The 25,778-nt window shown below is 45.7% G+C and overlaps 1 protein-coding gene across 1 annotated transcript in view; it reads left to right on the forward strand.

The window, feature by feature from the left end:
• Window positions 1-1,574: 1,574 nt before the first annotated feature.
• Window positions 1,575-25,778, forward strand: part of LOC134291066 (uncharacterized) — a 37,077-nt gene continuing 12,873 nt past the window's right edge. Inside the window, exons 1-2 of the mRNA XM_062858348.1 lie at window positions 1,575-1,871; window positions 20,534-20,645. Coding sequence (XP_062714332.1) covers window positions 1,575-1,871; window positions 20,534-20,645 — 409 coding nt within the window. The remainder of the gene's footprint in view (window positions 1,872-20,533; window positions 20,646-25,778) is intronic.

Genomic DNA, 25,778 nt, shown 5'->3' on the forward strand with positions numbered 1-25,778 from the left:
TTCTGAATATCTACAGAAAAAAGTTTTGAATATTAACAAGAGCGTAATAGAATATTTCGTGGAATACAGCTTATCGTAAACATATTTCTCACGCGGATTTAAACAATGTTTCATGCACATATAGCATTCCATGAGAGTACATCAAACTTATAATATCTGCTTCGTATTTTCTATTACGAGCGTTCACGATTCAGCTCAACTAGCAGAAATTTACATGACTTTCGCTTGAGTCAGCTCTGGTGCCGCCGCAACTCGAAATATTTGCCGCCGCCATATTGCCCAACAGTCAGTTTTTGCACTCGGTGTCTGAAGTAAAATTGTGCTTTAAAATTTCTTAAATAAAGTGAATGTGCATGTAGGTGGTGACATATACAGTTCTACACATACATATCATTGTGAATATCGTTGTTAAAAGTGTGGTTCTTTGGATCGTGCATTTTACGGAAGCAAGTGAGCAGAAAACCGAAATTGTTGCTGAAATTGTTGATTGCCTCCTGCGTCGTTCATCGCTGTTCCTGGTTGAAACTTTACATAAACCAGAAATATGTTGGAAAATAAATCGATTTTGTTAATTGTAAAAGCTAGTTTATCACTTATTTTCCCGCAATTGAATCTGCTGTAGCAGGTGCCTTGATTGTAAGTTCCGCCGATCGGTGGTGTGTTGCTTTTTTTGCTTTGTTTGATGTCCACTTCAGCAATGGGGCAAACCAAAACAAACGAAACATTCCACGATGCATGAAATTTACATCAATGGCCATAAGTGAGGGTCTGAATTTGAAAGCTCGTGTAATTGTACGCCATTCGCAGCTGCTATCGAATCCATTCCGAGAACGAATGGTCTCCCAGCTAAGAAAAATCAAATATGGTGGAATCGTGAAATCGGGGAAGTGATAAAGGCGCGCAGAAAGGCACTGAGGAAACTCAGAAAACTAAGACACGATGATCCGGGTAAAGAGGTAGCAAGACAACAATTCAACACCATAAAACATGAAGCAAGGAAGATTATTGATGAGGCAAAACAACGCTCCTGGGCAAATTTCCAAGAAATCTTTACAGCTAAATCAAGCACATCCCACCTCTGGCAAAGCTTCAACAAGCTGACGGGAAAACGACGTTCCAAACTCCCAGGACTGATCATCAACGAAGAGCACAAAAACAATCCACATGTGATAGCGGACCACTTCGCAGATTTTTTTGCGAGCACTTGTTCTACGGCAGAATATCCAGAAGCCTTTCTTCGAACCATGCAAGAACAAGGAGAAATCGACCTTCCACTTAGATCACAAGGCGCTTCCCCGATGGACGATAAATTCTCTATTCAAGAACTCTTTTGTGCTCTAGAAAGTGCGAATGGAACATCGGTAGGTGCTGACAGTATTGGATATCCTATGCTGAAGCACCTCCCTTATCAATGTAAAATTGTACTACTGGATGCGTTCAATCGTATTTGGCAGAGCGGTAATATCCCCTCGATATGGAAAGAAAGCATAATAATTCCAATCCCAAAATCTGGTAACGCGACAGAGCCAAATAAGTTTCGACCGATTTCTCTGACAAGTTGTGTCGCCAAAACAATGGAGCGTATGGTGAATCGCCGTTTGATGAACCACCTAGAACGCAACGAAATTCTCAACCACAGACAGTACGCGTTCCGTAAAGGAAAAGGCACCAACTACTACCTAGCAGATCTCGACGAAGTCATCACCAATGCAGCACAAAGAGGAGAGCACTGTGAAATTGTCGCCCTCGACATCAGCAAGGCGTACGACCGAGTATGGCACAGGCACATCATGGAATCCGTCATCGACTGCGATCTGGGGACTAACATGAATCAGTTCATCAACAATTTCCTGCAACATAGAACGGCAAGGGTTAACTTTGCTGGTGTGCTTTCTAAATCAACAGTTCTAGAAAACGGTGTACCCCAAGGCTCTGTTCTTTCTGTCTCCCTTTTCCTATTGGCTATGAATTCGTTGTTCTCAGAAGCTCCAAAAAATGTTAAGATTTTTCTCTATGCGGACGATATTGTCATCGTTTCCACTGGAAAACGCGTGAGTTACCTACGGCGTAGACTCCAAAAGGCTGTGGAGTACATTGAAAATTGGGCTACCAGGATCGGGTTTCAACTATCACCGTCGAAATCGTCAACCATGCATTATTGCAAATTGAAAAGACATCGCAATTGGCATCTAGAGGGAGCAAAAATTTTCCTGGAGGGAAAAGAAATAACCAGACCAAAAACAACTAGAATTCTCGGCGTCATCTTTGATCGGAAATGCACCTTCATTCAGCACACCAAACAATTGAAGGAGGACTGCCGAAGCAGGCTGAATCTCTTGAAAGCAATTTCCAAGAGAGCAGACCGCAAAACTCTCCTTTACATTGGGGGTGCTATTGTAACGTCAAAACTTTTCTATGGATTAGAGTTCCTTCGGAAAGAAAACATTGAAAAGCTTGCACCAACATACAATCAGATCATCAGGATAGCGTCCAGTGCACTTCGAACAACGCCTATTCTTCCACTAGTGGTAGAAGCCGGATGCCTACCCTTCGAGTACCTGGCTACAATTGTTCTAGTAAGAAAGGCATGTGTCTCACTAGAAAAGTCAGCAGCGGAGCCTAACCATATTTGGGCGAAAGCCTGCAGTGCATTCCGAAGTATAACGGGTCTGGAATTGCCAAAGTTATGCAAACTTGTAAACACGCTTCCAAGAGCGTGGAATAAACGAAGCCCGCGCATCGATTGGTCAATAAAAGCAAAAGTCAAAGCTGGACAGGCCCCGCATCTTGCACTCGATGTGTACAGACGTACAATAGAAGAAAAATATCACGATTTTGAACTCTGGTATACTGATGGATCCCTTGCTGAAGGAAAAGTGGGGTATGGTATAATAGGACCGAATACCAGAATGGAAGGCAGTCTGGCAAAACAGTGTTCTGTGTTTACAGCTGAAGCTAAAGCCCTCTCCGAAGCAGTTCAACAAGTCAACAATAGATCTGTAATTTTTAGCGACTCAGCCAGCTGTTTGTCTGCGTTGGAATCAGGAAACTCAAAAAACTGCTACATTCAACGGATCGAAGCAGACATCGCGGATAAAAATGTGCATTTCTGCTGGATTCCCGGGCATTCGGGCATACCGGGTAACGAAGCAGCCGACGACGCAGCACGTTGTGGAAAGAATCATCCAACACATCTCGAAGAAGTTCCATGTCAGGACATCACCAGATGGATTCAGAAGGAAATATTTAAAAAACATCAACTTATATGGAGCCAAAGCCCAAGGAAAACTTTGCAAATCGTTAAAAATAATGTTGCGAGATTCGTAGATAGAGAGAATAAGAGAGAACTGGTAGTTTTGACTAGGTTACGTCTGGGACATGCGCTTTTCACAAAAAAGCATATTTTTGAGAAAAAACCACCAGAAGTGTGCACTTTATGTAATAAGAAATTAACAGTTCACCATTTACTCGCTGCGTGTCAGCGGTATAAGGCCGAAAGGGAGGAATTAGGAATAAGTAATCAACTAAGCGAAATTTTGTGCAATAACAAGCAAGCGGAAGATAAAGTTATAAGGTTCCTAAAAAATATTGAAATGTTCAGTAGCGTATAAGTCGTTTAGTAATAAGCTGTTATGTAAATATAATTTTTCGATAATAAACGTTCAATAGAGACGAATGCCCCCTCTGGGTAAAGTCTCTCAAAAACAAAAAAAAAAAAAAAAAATTGTACGCCATTTTTCGCATTCCCTTTATGTGCAATACAAATGGCTGAAAATTACATGGATTTTTCGAACTGTGTAGACAATTATTAGTTAGGTTAGGTAATATGTAAAATAAGGCATGGTGCACTAATTACGTAACGCTAAAATTATCAATTTCAGACTCCCCCCTCCCCCATGTAACGCTTTTTGTATGAAAGTCAAAAATATTTTGTATGGCTCGTAACGCTAAGCTAGACTCCCCCCTCCCCCTATAGCGTTACGTAATTTGTGTACGATGCCTATGTATTTTTCGCGAACTTTTTTCCTCATGAAATGCTCACTTCCAATCAAACCTGATCTGCATACTCCAGGACCTTTAGCATTCAAAACAGTTTTGCACCCTGGCAACCATTACCATCGCAATCACCTCCGTTCAAGCTCAAACTTTCGCCCGTAAAACATCTTGCAATTAGACTTTATCACCCGTGTGCTTCTGTTATGCACACTTGTTCCGAGTTCCGCAAAAACTCCCCACGAAAGCAATGTGGTGTCTCTTGTGACAATCTGCCATGCGGGAGAAAAGATGCACTTCCAGTGCAAAACATTTTAGATAGTTTCAGGAAAAGTTCAAATTCGCAATGACCTTTCAGGCATATTTTGTTCTTGATTCTTGATACTATTTACGGGCGGATATGTGATTAATATTTGATTCATCATTGGAATAAAATCTATATATATCTATATATATAAAAATGAATTTCCGTCTGTCTGTCTGTCTGTCTGTCTGACCGCTATGCATTCGGAAACTACTGAACCGATCGGTGTGAAATTTTGTATGTGGGTACTGTTAGGGCCGGGGAAGGTTCTTAGCTTGGTGTGAGACCTCTCCGGTCTCTGGAACGGGGGGCTCCCATACAGATGACTTTGTGGGGGACGTCTCTACGGAGCTGCATGTCAAAAAACACAGTAGGCAGGCATTACGACGTTAGCCGGGACAGCTATGTTTCAAAAGTGATTCTATTTAGAAACTTGATGTCGGATCAGCCTCAATCAATCTGCTTAAAAGGGACATTAAAACCATTTTTTTTTTGGCTTCGGATGTCAGTGACAAAGTCGGTCAGAGACAAAGCGAAGGAGACGGACTGGATGTGCCAGCGTCCTGAAAATACCCTGCAGATTTGGCAAAGACAAGGACGACCGCGGAGGGATTGTCACCTTTGAGACCGACGTCTCTCTGAAGGCAAACGTAATGGAACGTAAAACTCGCTTTTGACCCCGGGTGAATCTTGCCGCTCCAGAAGGGGACGTCACTAGGCCCCAAGCAGTTGGTCTGAGCCGTGGCCGCTTCCGGGGTCGGCAAAGAAGGCCTCTTATGCTCCCGGGTCCCAGGGCGTTGTAAGTGTGGGGAAGTTTGCGGATGTGGGTGGTCCTGAAAAGTGGCTACATTCACTTAGTACGTACCAATTTTATTTCTATCTACTCTACAACAGGGGGGTAATGCGACGTGACAGGTATCGTAGGTGGTAGCGTCGTGGCGTCGAGTGGTGTCCAGTAACTGGCACCACGTAGAACTTGACGGTCCGGTGAAGACGACGCTGGACTCCTCTGGACTCGAGACAGAATACATGATCTGGTGCTGTAGGTCGAACTTCTGGACAGCACGAGGCATGGATTCTTCCAGACAAACTATTTGCTAAAAGCCCAGAATGCAACGGGACTCCAGACGAACTTCAGGTGGCCAATTATTTCACGTAGCTGGAATACAAGAGTGGTAAAGGCTTCTGGTACAAAACCTTTCGGAATTATTTTAAAAATGACTCCAATCACTGCTTGGGATTCCTGCATTTCTTCGGGAATTGTTCCAGGATTACTCTGAGAATTCCTTCAGGGATTCGTCTAAAAATTCCTACAGGGATTCGGCCAGGAGTTCCCCAATAAACTCCGCTAGAAATTCCTCCAGGTATTCCCCTAGATATACATCAAGCAATTCATCTAGAGATTACACCAGGAAATCATCAAGGAACTTCTCCAGGAATTCTTTCAGGGAATTGACAAAGAATTCCTCCAGGGAGTCTTCCTGAAAGTTCTCCAGTGATTCTTCAAGAAAACCCTCAAGAAATTCCTCTAAGAATTCCTCTCAGGAGTTCCTTAGAAGATAGCACAAGGAATTTCTCTAGAGATTTCCCCAGAAATTCTCTCAGGTGTGTCTACTGGAATTCCTTCAGAAGCTCCTCCAGGAATGCCTTCAGGAGTTCCTCTAGGGATTGCTCTTGGAATTCCTCCACAAATTCTTTAAGGAATTCCTCCAAGAATTCTTTCAGAAATACCTCCAGGCATTCCTCCAGGGATTTACATGGGGATTTCTCCAGGGATTCCAACCATTCCTTCTGAATTTAATTCTTGGACTTCTTCAGGAATGCTTTTGAGAATTCCACCAGGAATTACCCCAGGAATTCCTGCAGATATTAACTCAGGAATTCCTGCAGAATTTACCTCAGGAACTCTGTATTTCATCCAGGCATTTTTTGCAGGATTGCCACCAAGAATACCTCCAGGAATCACCCCAAGAATTGATCCAGGAATTGATCCAGAAAATTCTCCAGGGATTCCTTTTTGAAATTCTTTCAAGAATTTCTTAATTAATTCCTTCAGGATTTTTTCCGGGAATTCTTCCAGGGTTTCCTAGAGGAGTTTTTCCAGTAATTTCTCCTCCAGGTATTGCTCCAAGGATTCCCCCAGAGATTTCACCAGGGATCCCTCCAGAAATCACACCAGCATTTCCTCCAGGAATTCCATCAGGAATTGGTCCAGGTATCTACCAGAAATTCCTTCAGGGATTCCTCTAAAGATTCTTCCAGAGATTCCTCCAGGAATTCCTTCGATAATTCCTCCAATAATTCATCCAGATGTTCTTCTAAGATTTTTTTCATGGAATTCCTCCAAACATTCCTCTGGAAATTGCTAATGGAATTTCTGCAGGGATTCGTGCGGGAGTTCTTCTGGTATTTCTCTAGAGATACCTCATGAAATTCCTGTAGAAATTCCACTAGGTATTCCTCGAGGAATTTATCCAGAAATTCTTTATAGGATTTCTCCAGGGATTCTACCTGAAAGTTTTCCAACGATTCTTCAAGAAAATCCTCCAAAAATCCCTCCAGGAGTTTATCTGAAGATTTCTCGAGGAATTTCTCTAGATATTCGTCCAGGAATTCGCACAGGCATGTCTCCAGGCATTCCTTCAGGAGCTTCTCTAGGGAATCCTCTAGGGATCGCTCTAGGAATTCCTTTAGGAATACCTCCAGACATTCCTCCAGGAATTCCTCCAGGGATTTTCATAGGGATTTTCATAGGGATTCCTTCAGAGATTCATCCAGGCATTTCTTCAGCATTTGATTCTGGGACTCCTCCAGGAATACCTTTATAAATTCCACCAGGATTTGCCCTAGAAATTACCCAAGAAACTCCTGCAGAAATTACCTAAGGAAATCTTGCAGAATTTAATGCAGTAATTCGTTCAGAAATTAAAACAGCAATTTATTCAAGAAATCATCCTCGCGGAGTTTATACATGCATTATTCCAAGAATCCAGGGATTCCACCAGGAATTGGTTCAAGAGATGCCTCCAGTAATTCCACTAGGTTTTCCAAGTAATTTACCAGTAATATCTCGAGGAATTTACCAGGAATACCTTCAGGGATTTCACTAAAGGTTCTTCCTCCAGTAATTCATCCAGATATTCATCCAATAATTCGTGGAATTACTCCAGAAATACCTCTGGCAATTTCTCTAGGAATTTATTACTCGCACTATCTGTCTTTCTGTCTGACCCTTATGCATTCGGAAACTACTTATCCGATCGGTGTAAAAATTGTGTAGGTAGATATTTTTGGGCCGGGGAAGATTCTTAGCTTGGTGTGAGACCTCTGCGGTTTCCGGAACGGGAGGTTCCCATACAGATAACTTTCAAGTCACACTGTTTAATTTTCTTTACGCACAAACTGCTAAAATGTTTCCTTCTTTTTATCGAAGGTTTTTCTTTCAAGTGGCGCTGTTGTGTAGTTTATAGCAGTTGAACTGTAAATTCTATGGTCGAGTTGTCCGTTTAAGTTACATTGATAAAAAGTTGGTTAGCAACCAAACCACCAAACAGCATTCTTTATTGGAGACAAATGTTCCATTTGGATAACGTGCCTCTGGAGTCGGGTTTCCGATGTTTATACAAATGAGTTTACATACTTGTTGGCAACCCGGACCAGCGCGTTCGGTACCTGCGGTTCAGTACCGCCCGCCCGCTACTATAATTGTCGGTGACAACGATAGGGGGCTACGATAGGGAGAAACGTCACTCTTAATTGTCATTAAAAGCAAACACGAAAAGTGCTAAATCACGAACAGCTAGTTGATTTGTTCCAAATAAATTTCTTAAATTCCTAAATTTGTTACTATCTACTTTGGGTGAATTAATTTGTAAGTATTCTAAATTATGATCTAAATTGTTTCCTAAATAAATTTGTTATTCTAACACCTTAAAACTATAGCACAAACAAATATTGGAATACACTATTGATACACAAAGAACGGATGAATTGTACATGCAGGACTATCAAATGTAAGTAACCTAATATTGTAAAACACATACAAAAATTAACAAAATAAAACGATTTCAGCTTAAAGCTAACCCAGAAAAATAAGTACGGGTTTGACTAAAAGAGGTCCGAAAACTTCGTCCGCTCCGGGTATCAACAGCCATACAACTGAAAATTTTGTCTTCATGGTGGGTGGCTATGTTCATTGTAGAACAAGTTAAGAAAATGAACAAAAACATTAGAAAAACTGTGCAAGAGCAACAATTAAAATGGGCAATACAAGGTTTGCCGGGTCAGTTAATCTTTTATAAAATGTTGGGTAAGCTGGTTCTCCTTACACAAAATTAGTAGTTATCCTGTAAATTTCAGAAATAAATATTGTAAAATAGACTCAAAGTTAGAAAACACATTTGCTGACATGATCTATAAAAGGGTTTCGCTCGTTTTTTTTAAGCTGATAAACTGACATTTTTCTGATAACTGCTCTAAGGTTTTCATTTACGTTTTTTCTTAACAAATACGCTACATATTATAATCCCAAACTGGTCAAAATCAATCTTATATTTAATGATTTTATTAAGAAGCTCGAAGATTGGAATATAAGTTCATAATTCCCACTATCTCTCATCAAATATTAAAGGAAGTACATATACATTAGAAGACAAAATTCGCTGGATTGATTGACATCTTTAGTCATAATTTGAAGCCTTTTTAGATCAAAGTTGAACCATTCGTTCAAATCACGAGAAAGTTAAATAACCATTTCCAACTACAAAGAGCGTTTTTGTTCGAGATTAGAATTGAACATTACTTTAATTCACTCGCAGATTTAAAACACAAATAACTACATCGTTTCCAGTGCCAACCATAATGACCCCCACACCCCACGAACGATCGGAGCCCCTCCCTTTGGTCGCCTCAGTACATATTAGGCAAAGTTGAAAGGTCCTATTGTCCTTTCGCGTCGGAGGCAGCCAGCATCATTAATAATTCATGGGTCAGTGACGGTGCCTCCGGAGAGTGTGCAATTCAATTGTCCAAAATTGGTTTCCTGAAAATTCTGGGCAATTTTAGAATCCCCAAATGAAGCCATCATTATTGACGCTCCAGTGCAACCGATGGTTGCGTTCGTTGGTTGGTTGGTCGGTCATGGATCGCGAATCCGCACCACCACCACACCGCAGCGCATCGCACATGGACGACGCATTTCGCGCTCGATAATTAAAGCGCAATTAATAAGTTAACTTATTAAGTTAACATTTGGAAATCGCTTTCGCACTGGTATTGAATTACCTTGCACCGGATCAATTTGCAATTTAAAATCGTTTAAATTTACACGCAAACCTGGACCACTTTGTCCGTCCCCATGCGCCAACCTTGCCTTCACGGAGCTTCGGGTGGTCTCTGAGTGCTGACTGGGGAGGAGGGTGTCGGCGCGGCGGCGAAAAAATCATTTCCAGGTCAACGGGAGCGCAGCCAAACCAATTTTGAATGATCTGTGGATGAAGACCGAGGATGGGACGGGTGGTGCATGTTAGGGTTACCATATAATGTAACACGTCTTGTGCACCATCCCCATCAAACAAGCTTCAACATATACGTATGCCTTACCCTTCATCAACGCTAAAGCCAACCGCCAAAATGTCCTCACAATGTTAGTTAAATTGGTTTTAATTACAAGTTACTATTGTAGTGTAGGAATCCTGAACCATACCTTGAGGTCAAAAAGACAATTCAGTAAGTCACCCTATCCGCAATGCAGTAGCCAAGCCACAACTGACCGCAAAGCACGTTCACGCAACGAGCAGTATTTGGGATGCTGTTTTCTGCACCTGGCCTTACTAAAGTGCAATATCGACTGCTGCTATCCAATCGAATCCAAGCGGGGCGACAGAGACACTGTCATACAGCAGATATAATAATTGATATTTCGAAGCCACCGTGCAATGTCCTATCCTACACACCTCCCACCGCCGGCCAGTTCCTTCCGCTTCCATGTCGCGCCGCCCCCAACCGATGCTTATTATTATTATCATCGATTTGGCATGTACGCTAGCGAGCCCCGCGCATTTATATGATAATGGCAATAAAAATCATTATGATCACCGATGAGCCGTAATCATCATCGGTCCAACCGGGAAAACGAACTAATTTCGATTCAGCGCTAGCCGGGATGATGGGCAGCGGTCAAATTTTGGCCCAAAGCAGTGAGCTCAATTTCACGGTTCGCTAAGCAAATGATGCTGGAACGAACAGAGCTTCAAGACATCAATGTCCTAAAGCGATGGAAAGTTAAAAATCACCCATCATTTGCGGTGTAACACATAGGCGTCATCTAGGGATTCCAGAATACAAGACTAAGCGCAGTGCAGTGTAGCGTCATATGTTTTCATTATTTAACGCATCATAACTTTGTAAATTAGGGACCATATAGCCGCAGGATTTCAGCATGACCACGCTGAGAGCAACGGGATCGATTCCCGGTCCTTCCAGGAACTATTCGTAACAGAAATGTTCTCGACTAGCTTGGGCAAAGAGTACCATTGCATTAAAAATTCGCTCGCGCTCATCATTTCGTAGGCACAACCGCAAGCGTGCGAGAGATTGGGCATCTAAGCCGAGAGAGAGAGCCGGAAGAATCCCTCTCAGGATTCTGGAAGAATTCCTTGCCTGCACCCTCTCAGGATTCTGGAAGAATCCTTTTCAGGATTCTGGAAAAATCCCGCTCAGGATTCCGGAAGAATCCCTCTCAGGATCCTGGAAGAATCCCTCTCAGGATCCTGGAAGAATCCCTCTCAGGATCCTGGAAGAATCCCTCTCAGGATCCTGGAAGAATCCCTCTCAGGATCCTGGAAGAATCCCTCTCAGGATCCTGGAAGAATCCCTCTCAGGATCCTGGAAGAATCCCTCTCAGGATCCTGGAAGAATCCCTCTCAGGATCCTGGAAGAATCCCTCTCAGGATCCTGGAAGAATCCCTCTCAGGATCCTGGAAGAATCCCTCTCAGGATCCTGGAAGAATCCCTCTCAGGATCCTGGAAGAATCCCTCTCAGGATCCTGGAAGAATCCCTCTCAGGATCCTGGAAGAATCCCTCTCAGGATCCTGGAAGAATCCCTCTCAGGATCCTGGAAGAATCCCTCTCAGGATCCTGGAAGAATCCCTCTCAGGATCCTGGAAGAATCCCTCTCAGGATCCTGGAAGAATCCCTCTCAGGATCCTGGAAGAATCCCTCTCAGGATCCTGGAAGAATCCCTCTCAGGATCCTGGAAGAATCCCTCTCAGAATCCTGGAAGAATCCCTCTCAGGATCCTGGAAGAATCCCTCTCAGGATCCTGGAAGAATCCCTCTCAGGATCCTGGAAGAATCGCTCTCAGGATCCTGGAAGAATCCCTCTCAGGATCCTGGAAGAATCGCTCTCAGGATCCTGGAAGAATCCCTCTCAGGATCCTGGAAGAATCCCTCTCAGGATCCTGGAAGAATCCCTCTCAGGATCCTGGAAGAATCCCTCTCAGGATCCTGGAAGAATCCCTTTCAGGATCCTGGAAGAATCCCTCTCAGGATCCTGGAAGAATCCCTCTCAGGATCCTGGAAGAATCCCTCTCAGGATCCTGGAAGAATCCCTCTCAGGATCCTGGAAGAATCCCTCTCAGGATCCTGGAAGAATCCCTCTCAGGATCCTGGAAGAATCCCTCTCAGGATCCTGGAAGAATCCCTCTCAGGATCCTGGAAGAATCCCTCTCAGGATCCTGGAAGAATCCCTCTCAGGATCCTGGAAGAATCCCTCTCAGGATCCTGGAAGAATCCCTCTCAGGATCCTGGAAGAATCCCTCTCAGGATCCTGGAAGAATCCCTCTCAGGATCCTGGAAGAATCCCTCTCAGGATCCTGGAAGAATCCCTCTCAGGATCCTGGAAGAATCCCTCTCAGGATCCTGGAAGAATCCCTCTCAGGATCCTGGAAGAATCCCTCTCAGGATCCTGGAAGAATCCCTCTCAGGATCCTGGAAGAATCCCTCTCAGGATCCTGGAAGAATCCCTCTCAGGATCCTGGAAGAATCCCTCTCAGGATCCTGGAAGAATCCCTCTCAGGATCCTGGAAGAATCCCTCTCAGGATCCTGGAAGAATCCCTCTCAGGATCCTGGAAGAATCCCTCTCAGGATCCTGGAAGAATCCCTCTCAGGATCCTGGAAGAATCCCTCTCAGGATCCTGGAAGAATCGCTCTCAGGATTCTAGAAGAATCCCTCTCAGGATCCTGGAAGAATCCCTCTCAGGATCCTGGAAGAATCGCTCTCAGGATTCTGGAAGAATCTCTCTTAGGATCCTGGAAGAATCGCTCTCAGGATCCTGGAAGAATCCCTCTCAGGATCCTGGAAGAATCCCTCTCAGGATCCTGGAAGAATCCCTCTCAGGATCCTGGAAGAATCCCTCTCAGGATCCTGGAAGAATCCCTCTCAGGATCCTGGAAGAATCCCTCTCAGGATCCTGGAAGAATCCCTCTCAGGATCCTGGAAGAATCCCCCTCAGGATCCTGGAAGAATCCCTCTCAGGATCCTGGAAGAATCCCTCTCAGGATCCTGGAAGAATCCCTCTCAGGATCCTGGAAGAATCCCTCTCAGGATCCTGGAAGAATCCCTCTCAGGATCCTGGAAGAATCCCTCTCAGGATCCTGGAAGAATCCCTCTCAGGATCCTGGAAGAATCCCTCTCAGGATCCTGGAAGAATCCCTCTCAGGATCCTGGAAGAATCCCTCTCAGGATCCTGGAAGAATCCCTCTCAGGATCCTGGAAGAATCCCTCTCAGGATCCTGGAAGAATCCCTCTCAGGATCCTGGAAGAATCCCTCTCAGGATCCTGGAAGAATCCCTCTCAGGATCCTGGAAGAATCCCTCTCAGGATTCTGGAAGAATCCCTCTCAGGATTCTGGAAGAATCCCTCTCAGGATTCTGGAAGAATCCCTCTCAGGATCCTGGAAGAATCCCTCTCAGGATTCTGGAAGAATCCCTCTCAGGATTCTGGAAGAATCCCTCTCAGGATTCTGGAAGAATCCCTCTCAGGATTCTGGAAGAATCCCTCTCAGGATTCTGGAAGAATCCCTCTCAGGATTCTGGAAGAATCCCTCTCAGGATTCTGGAAGAATCCCTCTCAGGATTCTGGAAGAATCCCTCTCAGGATTCTGGAAGAATCCCTCTCAGGATTCTGGAAGAATCCCTCTCAGGATTCTGGAAGAATCCCTCTCAGGATTCTGGAAGAATCCCTCTCAGGATTGTGGAAGAATCCCTCTCAGGATTCTGGAAGAATCCCTCTCAGGATTCTGGAAGAATCCCCTGCAGGATTCTGGAAGAATCCCCTGCAGGATTCTGGAAGAATCCCCTGCAGGATTCTGGAAGAATCCCCTGCAGGATTCTGGAAGAATCCCCTGCAGGATTCTGGAAGAATCCCCTGCAGGATTCTGGAAGAATCCCCTGCAGGATTCTGGAAGAATCCCCTGCAGGATTCTGGAAGAATCCCCTGCAGGATTCTGGAAGAATCCCCTGCAGGATTCTGGAAGAATCCCCTGCAGGATTCTGGAAGAATCCCCTGCAGGATTCTAGAAGAATAACCTGCAGGATTCTGGAAGAATCCCCTGCAGGATTCTGAAAGAATCCCCTGCAGGATTCTGAAAGAATCCCCTGCAGGATTCTGAAAGAATCCCCTGCAGGATTCTGAAAGAATCCCCTGCAGGATCCTGGAAGAATCCCTCTCAGGATCCTGGAAGAATCCCTCTCAGGATTCTGGAAGAATCCCTTTCAGGATTCTGGAAGAATCGCTCTCAGGATTCTGGAAGAATCCCTCTCAGGATTCTGGAAGAATCCCTCTCAGGATTCTGGAAGAATCCCTTTCAGGATTCTGGAAGAATCCCTTTCAGGATTCTGGAAGAATCCCTCTCAGGATTCTGGGAGAATCCCCTGCAGGATTCTGGGAGAATCCCCTGCAGGATTCTGGGAGAATCCCCTGCAGGATTCTGGGAGAATCCCCTGCAGGATTCTGGAAGAATCCCCTGCAGGATTCTGGAAGAATCCCCTGCAGGATTCTGGAAGAATCCCCTGCAGGATTCTGGAAGAATCCCCTGCAGGATTCTGGAAGAATCCCCTGCAGGATTCTGGAAGAATCCCCTGCAGGATTCTGGAAGAATCCCCTGCAGGATTCTGGAAGAATCCCCTGCAGGATTCTGGAAGAATCCCCTGCAGGATTCTGGAAGAATCCCCTGCAGGATTCTGGAAGAATCCCCTGCAGGATTCTGGAAGAATCCCCTGCAGGATTCTGGAAGAATCCCCTGCAGGATTCTGGAAGCATCCCCTGCAGGATTCTGGAAGAATCCCCTGCAGGATTCTAGAAGAATCCCCTGCAGGATTCTGGAAGAATCCCCTGCAGGATTCTGGAAGAATCCCCTGCAGGATTCTGGAAGAATTCCCTGCAGGATTCTGGAAGAATTCCCTGCAGGATTCTGGAAGAATTCCCTGCAGGATTCTGGAAGAATCCCCTGCAGGATTCTGGAAGAATCCCCTGCAGGATTCTGGAAGAATCCCCTGCAGGATTCTGGAAGAATCCCCTGCAGGATTCTGGAAGAATCCCCTGCAGGATTCTGGAAGAATTCCCTGCAGGATTCTGGAAGAATTCCCTGCAGGATTCTTGAAGAATTCCCTGCAGGATTCTGGAAGAATCCCCTGCAGGATTCTGGAAGAATCCCCTGCAGGATTCTGGAAGAATCCCCTGCAGGATTCTGGAAGAATCCCCTGCAGGATTCTGGAAGAATCCCCTGCAGGATTCTGGAAGAATCCCCTGCAGGATTCTGGAAGAATCCCCTGCAGGATTCTGGAAGAATTCCCTGCAGGATTCTGGAAGAATCCCCTGCAGGATTCTGGAAGAATCCCCTGCAGGATTCTGGAAGAATCCCCTGCAGGATTCTGGAAGAATCCCCTGCAGGATTCTGGAAGAATCCCCTGCAGGATTCTGGAAGAATCCCCTGCAGGATTCTGGAAGAATCCCCTGCAGGATTCTGGAAGAATCCCCTGCAGGATTCTGGAAGAATCCCCTGCAGGATTCTGGAAGAATCCTTCTCAGGATTCTGGAAGAATCCTTCTCAGGATTCTGGAAGAATCCATCTCAGGATTCTGGAAGAATCCATCTCAGGATTCTGGAAGAATCCCTCTCAGGATTCTGGAAGAATCCCTCTCAGGATTCTGGAAGAATCCCTCTCAGGATTCTGGAAGAATCCCTCTCAGGATCCTGGAAGAATCCCTCTCAGGATCCTGGAAGAATCCCTCTCAGGATCCTGGAAGAATCCCTCTCAGGATCCTGGAAGAATCCCTCTCAGGATCCTGGAAGAATCCCTCTCAGGATCCTGGAAGAATCCCTCTCAGGATCCTGGAAGAATCCCTCTCAGGATCCTGGAAGAATCCCTCTCAGGATCCTGGAAGAATCCCTCTCAGGATCCTGGAAGAATCCCTCTCAGGATCCTGGAAGAATCCCTCTCAGGATCCTGGAAGAATCCCTCTCAGGATCCTGGAAGAATCCCTCTCAGGATCCTGGAAGAATCCCTCTCAGGATCCTGGAAGAATCCCTCTCAGGATCCTGGAAGAATCCCTCTCAGGATCCTGGAAGAATCCCTCTCAGGATCCTGGAAGAATCCCTCTCAGGATCCTGGAAGAATCCCTCTCAGGATCCTGGAAGAATCCCTCTCAGGATCCTGGAAGAATCCCTCTCAGGATCCTGGAAGAATCCCTCTCAGGATCCTGGAAGAATCCCTCTCAGGATCCTGGAAGAATCCCTCTCAGGATCCTGGAAGAATCCCTCTCAGGATCCTGGAAAAATCCCTCTCAGGATCCTGGAAGAATCCCTCTCAGGATCCTGGAAGAATCCGTCTCAGGATCCTGGAAGAATCCGTCTCAGGATCCTGGAAGAATCCCTCTCAGGATCCTGGAAGAATCCCTCTCAGGATCCTGGAAGAATCCCTCTCAGGATCCTGGAAGAATCCCTCTCAGGATCCTGGAAGAATCCCTCTCAGGATCCTGGAAGAATCCCTCTCAGGATCCTGGAAGAATCCCTCTCAGGATCCTGGAAGAATCCCTCTCAGGATCCTGGAAGAATCCCTCTCAGGATCCTGGAAGAATCCCTCTCAGGATCCTGGAAGAATCCCTCTCAGGATCCTGGAAGAATCCCTCTCAGGATCCTGGAAGAATCCCTCTCAGGATCCTGGAAGAATCCCTCTCAGGATCCTGGAAGAATCCCTCTCAGGATCCTGGAAGAATCCCTCTCAGGATCCTGGAAGAATCCCTCTCAGGATCCTGGAAGAATCCCTCTCAGGATCCTGGAAGAATCCCTCTCAGGATCCTGGAAGAATCCCTCTCAGGATCCTGGAAGAATCCCTCTCAGGATCCTGGAAGAATCCCTCTCAGGATCCTGGAAGAATCCCTCTCAGGATCCTGGAAGAATCCCTCTCAGGATCCTGGAAGAATCCCTCTCAGGATCCTGGAAGAATCCCTCTCAGGATCCTGGAAGAATCCCTCTCAGGATCCTGGAAGAATCCCTCTCAGGATCCTGGAAGAATCCCTCTCAGGATCCTGGAAGAATCCCTCTCAGGATCCTGGAAGAATCCCTCTCAGGATCCTGGAAGAATCCCTCTCAGGATCCTGGAAGAATCCCTCTCAGGATCCTGGAAGAATCCCTCTCAGGATCCTGGAAGAATCCCTCTCAGGATCCTGGAAGAATCCCTCTCAGGATCCTGGAAGAATCCCTCTCAGGATCCTGGAAGAATCCCTCTCAGGATCCTGGAAGAATCCCTCTCAGGATCCTGGAAGAATCCCTCTCAGGATCCTGGAAGAATCCCTCTCAGGATCCTGGAAGAATCCCTCTCAGGATCCTGGAAGAATCCCTCTCAGGATCCTGGAAGAATCCCTCTCAGGATCCTGGAAGAATCCCTCTCAGGATCCTGGAAGAATCCCTCTCAGGATCCTGGAAGAATCCCTCTCAGGATCCTGGAAGAATCCCTCTCAGGATCCTGGAAGAATCCCTCTCAGGATCCTGGAAGAATCCCTCTCAGGATCCTGGAAGAATCCCTCTCAGGATCCTGGAAGAATCCCTCTCAGGATCCTGGAAGAATCCCTCTCAGGATCCTGGAAGAATCCCTCTCAGGATCCTGGAAGAATCCCTCTCAGGATCCTGGAAGAATCCCTCTCAGGATCCTGGAAGAATCCCTCTCAGGATCCTGGAAAAATCCCTCTCAGGATCCTGGAAGAATCCCTCTCAGGATCCTGGAAGAATCCGTCTCAGGATCCTGGAAGAATCCGTCTCAGGATCCTGGAAGAATCCCTCTCAGGATCCTGGAAGAATCCCTCTCAGGATCCTGGAAGAATCCCTCTCAGGATCCTGGAAGAATCCCTCTCAGGATCCTGGAAGAATCCCTCTCAGGATCCTGGAAGAATCCCTCTCAGGATCCTGGAAGAATCCCTCTCAGGATCCTGGAAGAATCCCTCTCAGGATTCTGGAAGAATCGCTCTCAGGATTCTGGAAGAATCCCTCTCAGGATCCTGGAAGAATCCCTCTCAGGATCCTGGAAGAATCCCTCTCAGGATCCTGGAAGAATCCCTCTCAGGATCCTGGAAGAATCCCTCTCAGGATCCTGGAAGAATCCCTCTCAGGATCCTGGAAGAATCCCTCTCAGGATCCTGGAAGAATCCCTCTCAGGATCCTGGAAGAATCCCTCTCAGGATCCTGGAAGAATCCCTCTCAGGATCCTGGAAGAATCCCTCTCAGGATCCTGGAAGAATCCCTCTCAGGATCCTGGAAGAATCCCTCTCAGGATCCTGGAAGAATCCCTCTCAGGATCCTGGAAGAATCCCTCTCAGGATTCTGGAAGAATCGCTCTCAGCATTCTGGAAGAATCCCTCTCAGGATTCTGGAAGAATCCCTCTCAGGATTCTGGAAGAATCCCTCTCAGGATTTTGGAAAAATCCCTTTCAGGATTCTGGAAGGATCCCTCTCAGGATTCTGGAAGAATCCCCTGCAGGATTCTGGAAGCATCCCCTGCAGGATTCTGAAAGAATCCCCTGCAGGATTCTGGAAGAATCCCCTGCAGGATTCTGAAAGGATCCCCTGCAGGATTCTGGAAGAATCCCCTGCAGGATTCTGGAAGAATCCCCTGCAGGATTCTGGAAGAATCCCCTGCAGGATTCTGGAAGAATTCCCTGCAGGATTCTGGAAGAATCCCCTGCAGGATTCTGGAAGAATCCCCTGCAGGATTCTGGAAGAATCCCCTGCAGGATTCTGGAAGAATTCCCTGCAGGATTCTGGAACAATCCCCTGCAGGATTCTGGACGAATCCCCTTCAGGATTCTGGAAGAATCCCCTGCAGGATTCTGGAAGAATCCTTCTCAGGATTCTGGAAGAATCCTTCTCAGGATTCTGGAAGAATCCTTCTCAGGATTCTGCAAGAATCCTTCTCAGGATTCTGGAAGAATCCTTCTCAGGATTCTGGAAGAATCCTTCTCAGGATTCTGGAAGAATCCTTCTCAGGATTCTGGAAGAATCCTTCTCAGGATTCTGGAAGAATCCATCTCAGGATTCTGGAAGAATCCATCTCAGGATTCTGGAAGAATCCCTCTCAGGATTCTGGAAGAATCCCTCTCAGGGTTCTGGAAGAATCCCTCTCAGGATTCTGGAAGAATCCCTCACAGGATTCTGGAAGAATCTCTCACAGGATTCTGGAAGAATCTCTCACATGATTCTGGAAGATTCTCTCATGGGATTCTTGAAGAACCTCTCACAGGATTCTGGAAGAATCCCTCTCAGGATTCTGGAAGAATCCCTCTCAGAATCTATAAAGAATTCCTGTAGCCTGAAGTAATTCTTCTATATTTTCAAGGAATTTCTTTGGAACAAATTCTCCTGTAGGAAGAAATTTCTAATACCAAGTGTAAATCTACACTAATTTGAAATACACATAAAGTTAAAACACACATAAAGTGAAAATACACATAAATAAAAACAAAAAAATACCTTACACTGCTACAAAAGATTTAATGTAATTTATTCAGTATTACATCAAGTTCAAGATAAAACTGAATCAACAATATTTCTCCATAGTACACGGTTCGTGGCTATCGTTGTTCTTCTCGGTCACGCCCGATGCTCGTCAAGTCACGTTCCACCCGATCCGCCCATCGTGCTCTCTGTGCTCCACACCTTCTTGTGCCAACCGGATCTGTCGCGAACACCAACTTTGCAGGATTGTTGTCCGGGGCATTCTTGCAGCATGCCCTGCCCATCGTATCCTTCCGGCTTTGGCTACCTTTTGGATGCTGGGTTCGCCGTAAAGTGCAGAAAGCTTGTGGTTCATCCTTCTCCGCCACACATCGCTCTCCTGCACACCGCCGAAGATCGTCCTTATCACGTGTCGCTTAAAAACTCCGAGTGCTTGCAAGTCCTCCTCGAGCATGGTCCATGTCTCGTGTCCGTCAGCTCCAGAGGCACATTCTCCCCCATTTGGGAAATGTATGTTATCATTTTACTCCATAGTAGACACTACAAGTAATGAAGTTTATTTTTAAGATCTGAATATAATGACAACGTTCTTCAATAAATGGAGGAAATACTAGTTCAGCAACTATTGCTGCTAGATCTCCTCATTTGGTAATACAATTTGCTGGCACAAATTTCCCAAATGGAGGAGAACGTGCCTTTAGAGCCGACCTACTGATACCTGAATACAATGTGCTAGTTTTATAACAGAATGTGGTTTGACAATGATAATGGTGCCCGCGAATATTCTTGTCTAAATTTATCTAGTCCCAACGCAAGAGCAATGAACTCACGACAAAAGACTAATCGCTACTCAAGAATGCATCGTACTCACTGAAAACACCTGTTCTAACAATTCAACCTGCTCCGAGCACTCTCGGAACGGTCATCACTCCCATTTCAAAGCTCTAGAACCGACTGTGGCCAGCCAGCACCACCGTCAGACAACGTGGCGCCACGCATCACTTGTCCGCACTGTTACCTACACAGAACTAACGAGAATACCCGGGAGCAATTTCCCATGCGCTCACCCGCTACTGATGCTGATGCTGCTGCTGTTGATGTGCTGCTGGTTGTGAAGCTGTGAAAAATCTCGGATTCCGCTAGCAGCCATGCGAAAAACCAACATTTTCGCTCGTTACCAATTTGCCATTGTCCTTGCGACAGCTCCCCTCCCCCTCTCCATCAACAGCTTCATTACCTGTGTGTTGTAGGAACCTACGTTCCTCACTACAACAATACTGCTGGCAGCAAGAGCGTTGGATCAACATCACCCCCTGGAACCGTCCTCTCCCCATCAATCGGTACGCGTCCATTGTTGTTACAAGGAAGTTAGGCGGGCTGGGAGGGAGCTTCCGCTTTTACACGAGTGAGACCGAACAATCAAGCGCATTTTACTTGATTATACGTAATTATGTAAAATTGACGAGCTCCAGTGGTGAGGGCAGCAGCTCGTTGGGAAATGTTCTGCCCACCGGAGGGCGTACGCCTGCCTGGTGCTCTCGCTCTGTGATGTTGCGGAACGGAACGGTATGTGATTGTGGTGACATCGGAACAAGGAATGTGTGCTCAATTCCACAAAATTCGCCGTGCGTTTAGCCAGCGCCCGTCGCGTCGTCGTGAGAATTGCAATCCACCTCGCGCTGATGACCGTCATCTCGTCGGAACCATCATCCCCGCCTCCGGCAGCGGCGAGCGATACAAACCAAACGATGCAGAAAATGCGCCTTAGGACGAACAGCAGTTGTGATTGTTCCCGTTGGCAAAATAGGCGCTATAGCCTTTGCCAATCAACCAACGAACAACGCAACAACGCCACGCTGGTGTGGTGACTGTGTTGGCGCGATGACGACTTGAACTCGGGACTTGCTCCCCCGCCCCGCCCCGCACCGCACATGCTACGTAATCGGACAGTTGGAATTCAAATTAAATTGGAGCAATTTTCCGGGAGGCCTCTGGAAGGCAGGTGCCAATTGAGGGATTAGTAAAATTGTCCGTGAAATTTGTTCGCCCTGTGGATGAGAGTGCTGGATGGCGACTGGTAGGTTTACACAGGCGTAGAATATGGAATGGAACCTTGAGGCTTATGGTGTTGTCAATGATAGATACGTACAAACTGGAACGTTTCACCTTAGTGTTTTCTAACTTACCTTACCGGTCAGACCAAGGCCTGAGTGACTTATGCTGTACATAATGATCATCCGTTCTACTCGGTCCATGGCTGTGTGTCTCCAGTTCCACACTCTGCATAGGGTCCGCAGATCGTCCTCCACTTGGTCGACCCACCTAGCTCGGGTTGCAATCCGACATCCTGATGACGTGACCCGTCCACCGCAGCCTTCCGATTTTCGAAGTGTGGACGATGGTTGGTTCTCTCAGCAGCTCGTGGTTCTATCGCCTTCTCCAAGTCCCGTCTTCCATCAGCCGTGGATGATACGCAACACCTTCCGTTCGAAAACACCAAGGGCGCGTTGGTCCTCTGCACGTAGGGTCCATGTTTCGTGCCCATAGAAGACCTGTCTAATCAGCGTTTTGTAGATAGTTAATTGCGTGTTACGGTGAACATTATTCGATCGTAGATTTCTGCGGAGTCCAAAGTAACCACGATTTCCTGCCACAATGCGCCTCTGAATTTCTCTGCTGGTGTCGTTGTCGGCGGTTACCAGTGAGCCCAAGTACGCGAATTCTTCAACAGCCACGATTTCATCATCGTCGATATAAATTCGGGGTGGCGGGCGCGGAGATTCCTCCATGGAGCCCTTTGCCATCATGTACTTTGTCTTCGACACATTAATGACTAATCCGATTCGCCTGGCTTCACTCTTTAGTCGGATATATGTTTCCGCCATCGTTTAAAATTTACGAGCTATAATATCAATATCATCAACGAAACCAAGCAGCTGAACGGACTTCGTGAAAATCGTTCCACTCGTGTTTATCCCCGCTCTCCTAACCACACTCTCTAAAGCAATGTTGAACAGCAAGCACGAAAGACCATCACCTTGCCGTAACCCTTTGCGAGATTTGAAGGGTCTCGAGAGTGTCCCTGATACTCGAACTACGCACATCACTTTATCCATCGTCGCCTTGATTAATCGTATCAGTTTATCCGGGAGTCCGTATTCGTACATAATCTGCCATAGCAGTTCTCGATCGATTATATCATACGCCGATTTGAAATCGATGAACATGTGATGTGTGGGCACGTTGTATTCTCGGCATTTCTGCAACACCTGGCGGATGGTGAACATCTGGTCCGTTATAGCGCATTCACCCATGAATCCGGCCTGATATTGCCCCATGAACTCTCTTGCAATCGGTGATAGACGGTGGCATAAAATTTGAGAGAGTATCTTGTAGGCAGCGCGCAGTAGTGTAATCGCGCGGTAGTTCCCGCAATCCAACTTGTCGCCCTTTTTGTAGATGGGACACACGATACCTTCCATCCATTCCTCCAGTAATACTTCCTACCCCCAAATCTTAGTAATGACCCAATGTAGTGCTCTCACCAGTGCTTCGGCATCGTATTTTAGAAGCTCGCTTGATAGTTGATCTGCTTCAGCGGCTTTGTTGTTATTTAACCGGTCAACCTCATCCTCAATCTCTTGGAGATCAGGGACCGGAAGTCTTTCGTCCTGTGCACATACTTCTAGATCTGTTACCATGCCACCTTCGGTACTTGCAACGTCGCCATTGAGGTGCTCATCGTAGTGCTGCCGCCACCTCTTGACCACCTCACGCTCGCTCGTGAGAATGTTCCCGTGATTATCTCGGCACATGTCGGCTTGTGGCACGAAGCCTCTGCGCGAGCGGTTCAGCTTCTCGTAGAACATTCGTGTGTTCTTAGCGCGGTACAGCTCTTCCATCGCTTTGCGATCTCGTTCTTCCTGCTGGCGCTTCTTCATCCGGAAGACTGAGTTCTGCCTGTTCCGCGCCTGTCTGTAAAGTGCCGCGTTCGCTCTCGTACGGTGTTGCAGCATTCTCGCCTATGCCGCATTCTTCTCGTTTTTCAACTGTTCACATTCGCCGTCGTACCAGTCGTTTCTGTGATTCAGAGTCGATGAGGATCGTCTTCTTTAATCAGCGGTTTTTGGGCATTGTTGATAAACATTGACTCCCATGCGTATAAGTGGGAAGCTATCCTACAGTTTTTACGAGCTTTGCACTTCCGCAATCTATTTTGTGGTCGGTTTCCACCGTATGAGCCGCCAAACTCGATTCATTGCTCTTCTTAAACTCCACGGCGTTCTTATGTTCCATTATGCGGACTTTGACTTTCCAGCGGGTTCGTCCAATGTAAACCGCCGGATAGTCTTCACAGGGAATCTGGTATATGCCAGACTGCTCGTCAGGTGGAACCTTGTCTTTGAGGTTGCAAAGCAGGTCACGTAAAGTGTTCTCACTTTTGTGAACAACGTGTAACCCTTATCGAGGAATAACTCCTAATTTGATCTGCACTTCGGCTTTATCTGGTAAAGCGGGTACAATAAATTGGCAAAAATCTACCTACGATCGGTTTGCTATCGGCAGCATCATCGGATGCTGAGACGGACTCATAAAAACTGTATGATAGGCCGATTGCACTAGAACTTATTGTTTCGAGCAGTTGTTAGACTGGTACAAAATGCACGTTGTGCGTAAGCAATGGGAGTTTGGGGACGTGTCGTAATAATTGGATGTTTTTCGAAAATGCTTTATGAAATTTTTCACATTTATGACTTTAATGTCTTATTTACTTTGGTACGTCCAATAAACCAGCTAAAAGACCAGTTGAATATACACTGAAGTTTTTTTTACGACGGTAATGGTACCGAGTAAAAAAAAAAACAGCGTTATTTAAAAAAAAACCCTAATTAATCCACCTAGCGGTGATGGCGCCTTTCTCGTGCCTTCGAAACCCCATTTCAATAAAACTCAAGCGAAATGTTAGAAATAAGAAATTAGAAATCATATCGTTTATCTGACTTTTAATGTTTGAGCCTCAAACTCTTAAGAAAAAGACGCCATCTTGAATTTGAAGCCGCCATTTAGGATTAAAGATTGCCATCTTGGATGTTCTGGTCGTTATTTTTGGAATCCAGACATCATCCTCATACCAAATATACCAATAATGCATTGTTTCAGGCCCTAAAACTCCATTATACAGCCGCGATATTGAAATCGGATCCGCCATCTTAAATTTTAGATCGCCATTTTGGATATCCTGATCGCCATTTTGGACTCTGGAAGTCTTCCCCATACCAAATATACCAATATTGCATGGTTTTAGAGCCGAAAACTTCATAAAAGTCGTTAGAGCCTAAATCTCCATCAAACAGCCGCCATCTTGAAACTGAAGCCGCCATCTCGGATCGCCATCTTGTACATTCTGGTCGACATTTTTTGACTCCGGACATCTTCCATGGTTTTAGAGCCATGAACTTCTTTAATTTGAAGCCACCATCTTAGATTTCAGACCGCCATCTTGGATATTCTAGTCACCATTTTAGGAGGCCAGACATCTTCCCCATATTGAATATTCCCATATAGCATGCTTTAAGAGCGTAAATCTCTAGTAAAGAGCCGCCATCTTGAATTTTGAGCCGCCACCTTGAACATTTGGCTGCCATCTTAAATTTTGGGCCGACATCGTGGAGCTTCTGGTCTCCAGTGTTGATTTCCGCACAAAACTCGTCAACCATGCTAAGGGTTACAAAAATTGCCGCAGTTTGATTTATTGCATGATGGGCTAGTTCAGTTTTATATACGGCCAGTTCTACCGGTGCTGGTCCGGATCACTGAAATGGCCATAACTCCGGAACGCCTTGGCCGATCTGGACCATTTGGGATAGCAAAAAAATCCGGTTCGATTGAAGCTATAATCCGAAAAATCGGCCTATAGGAAGTGCCTTAAAAGTGAGTAAACTTATTTCGCATACATACATGCATACATACACACATACAGACATAATCTCAATTCGTTGAACTGAGTTGATTGGTATATGCGGCTTGATCCACCGAGCCCTTTTTCGAAAAATCGTTTTTTGAGTGAACATATAGTTTTTTAGTACACTAAGTGTGCGAGAAAGGAAAAACACTGCTTTCGAGCTTTTTTGCTTTAGTTATCTAACTACACCAATAGATTATATTATATCCGTTAATTTATTCCTTGCTGATATACGATACAAGATGTTTTAACCGGATGGAAATGATTCTGGGTAATTTTCTTTTGGAAATAAATAGATGTTGTTTGTTCCATGGCTGACACAATAAGAAGGCAAGTGCCAGCTTGCCGACAGTATTTATTCGTTCTTCGAACCTAACAATAGTTAGCACATTTCAATGAATGCTTGGTAGCATTCGTTTCGAGGGTGGCATTATTAGTTATTATTTTACCACAGATTCCAAGATCTTTTTGGTAGCAAATTTAATAATCTTTCAAATGTGATAAGTTTGAC

Source organism: Aedes albopictus, chromosome 3 (genome assembly GCF_035046485.1).
Source record: "Aedes albopictus strain Foshan chromosome 3, AalbF5, whole genome shotgun sequence".
In the NCBI taxonomy this organism is placed as follows: Eukaryota; Metazoa; Arthropoda; class Insecta; order Diptera; family Culicidae; genus Aedes; species Aedes albopictus.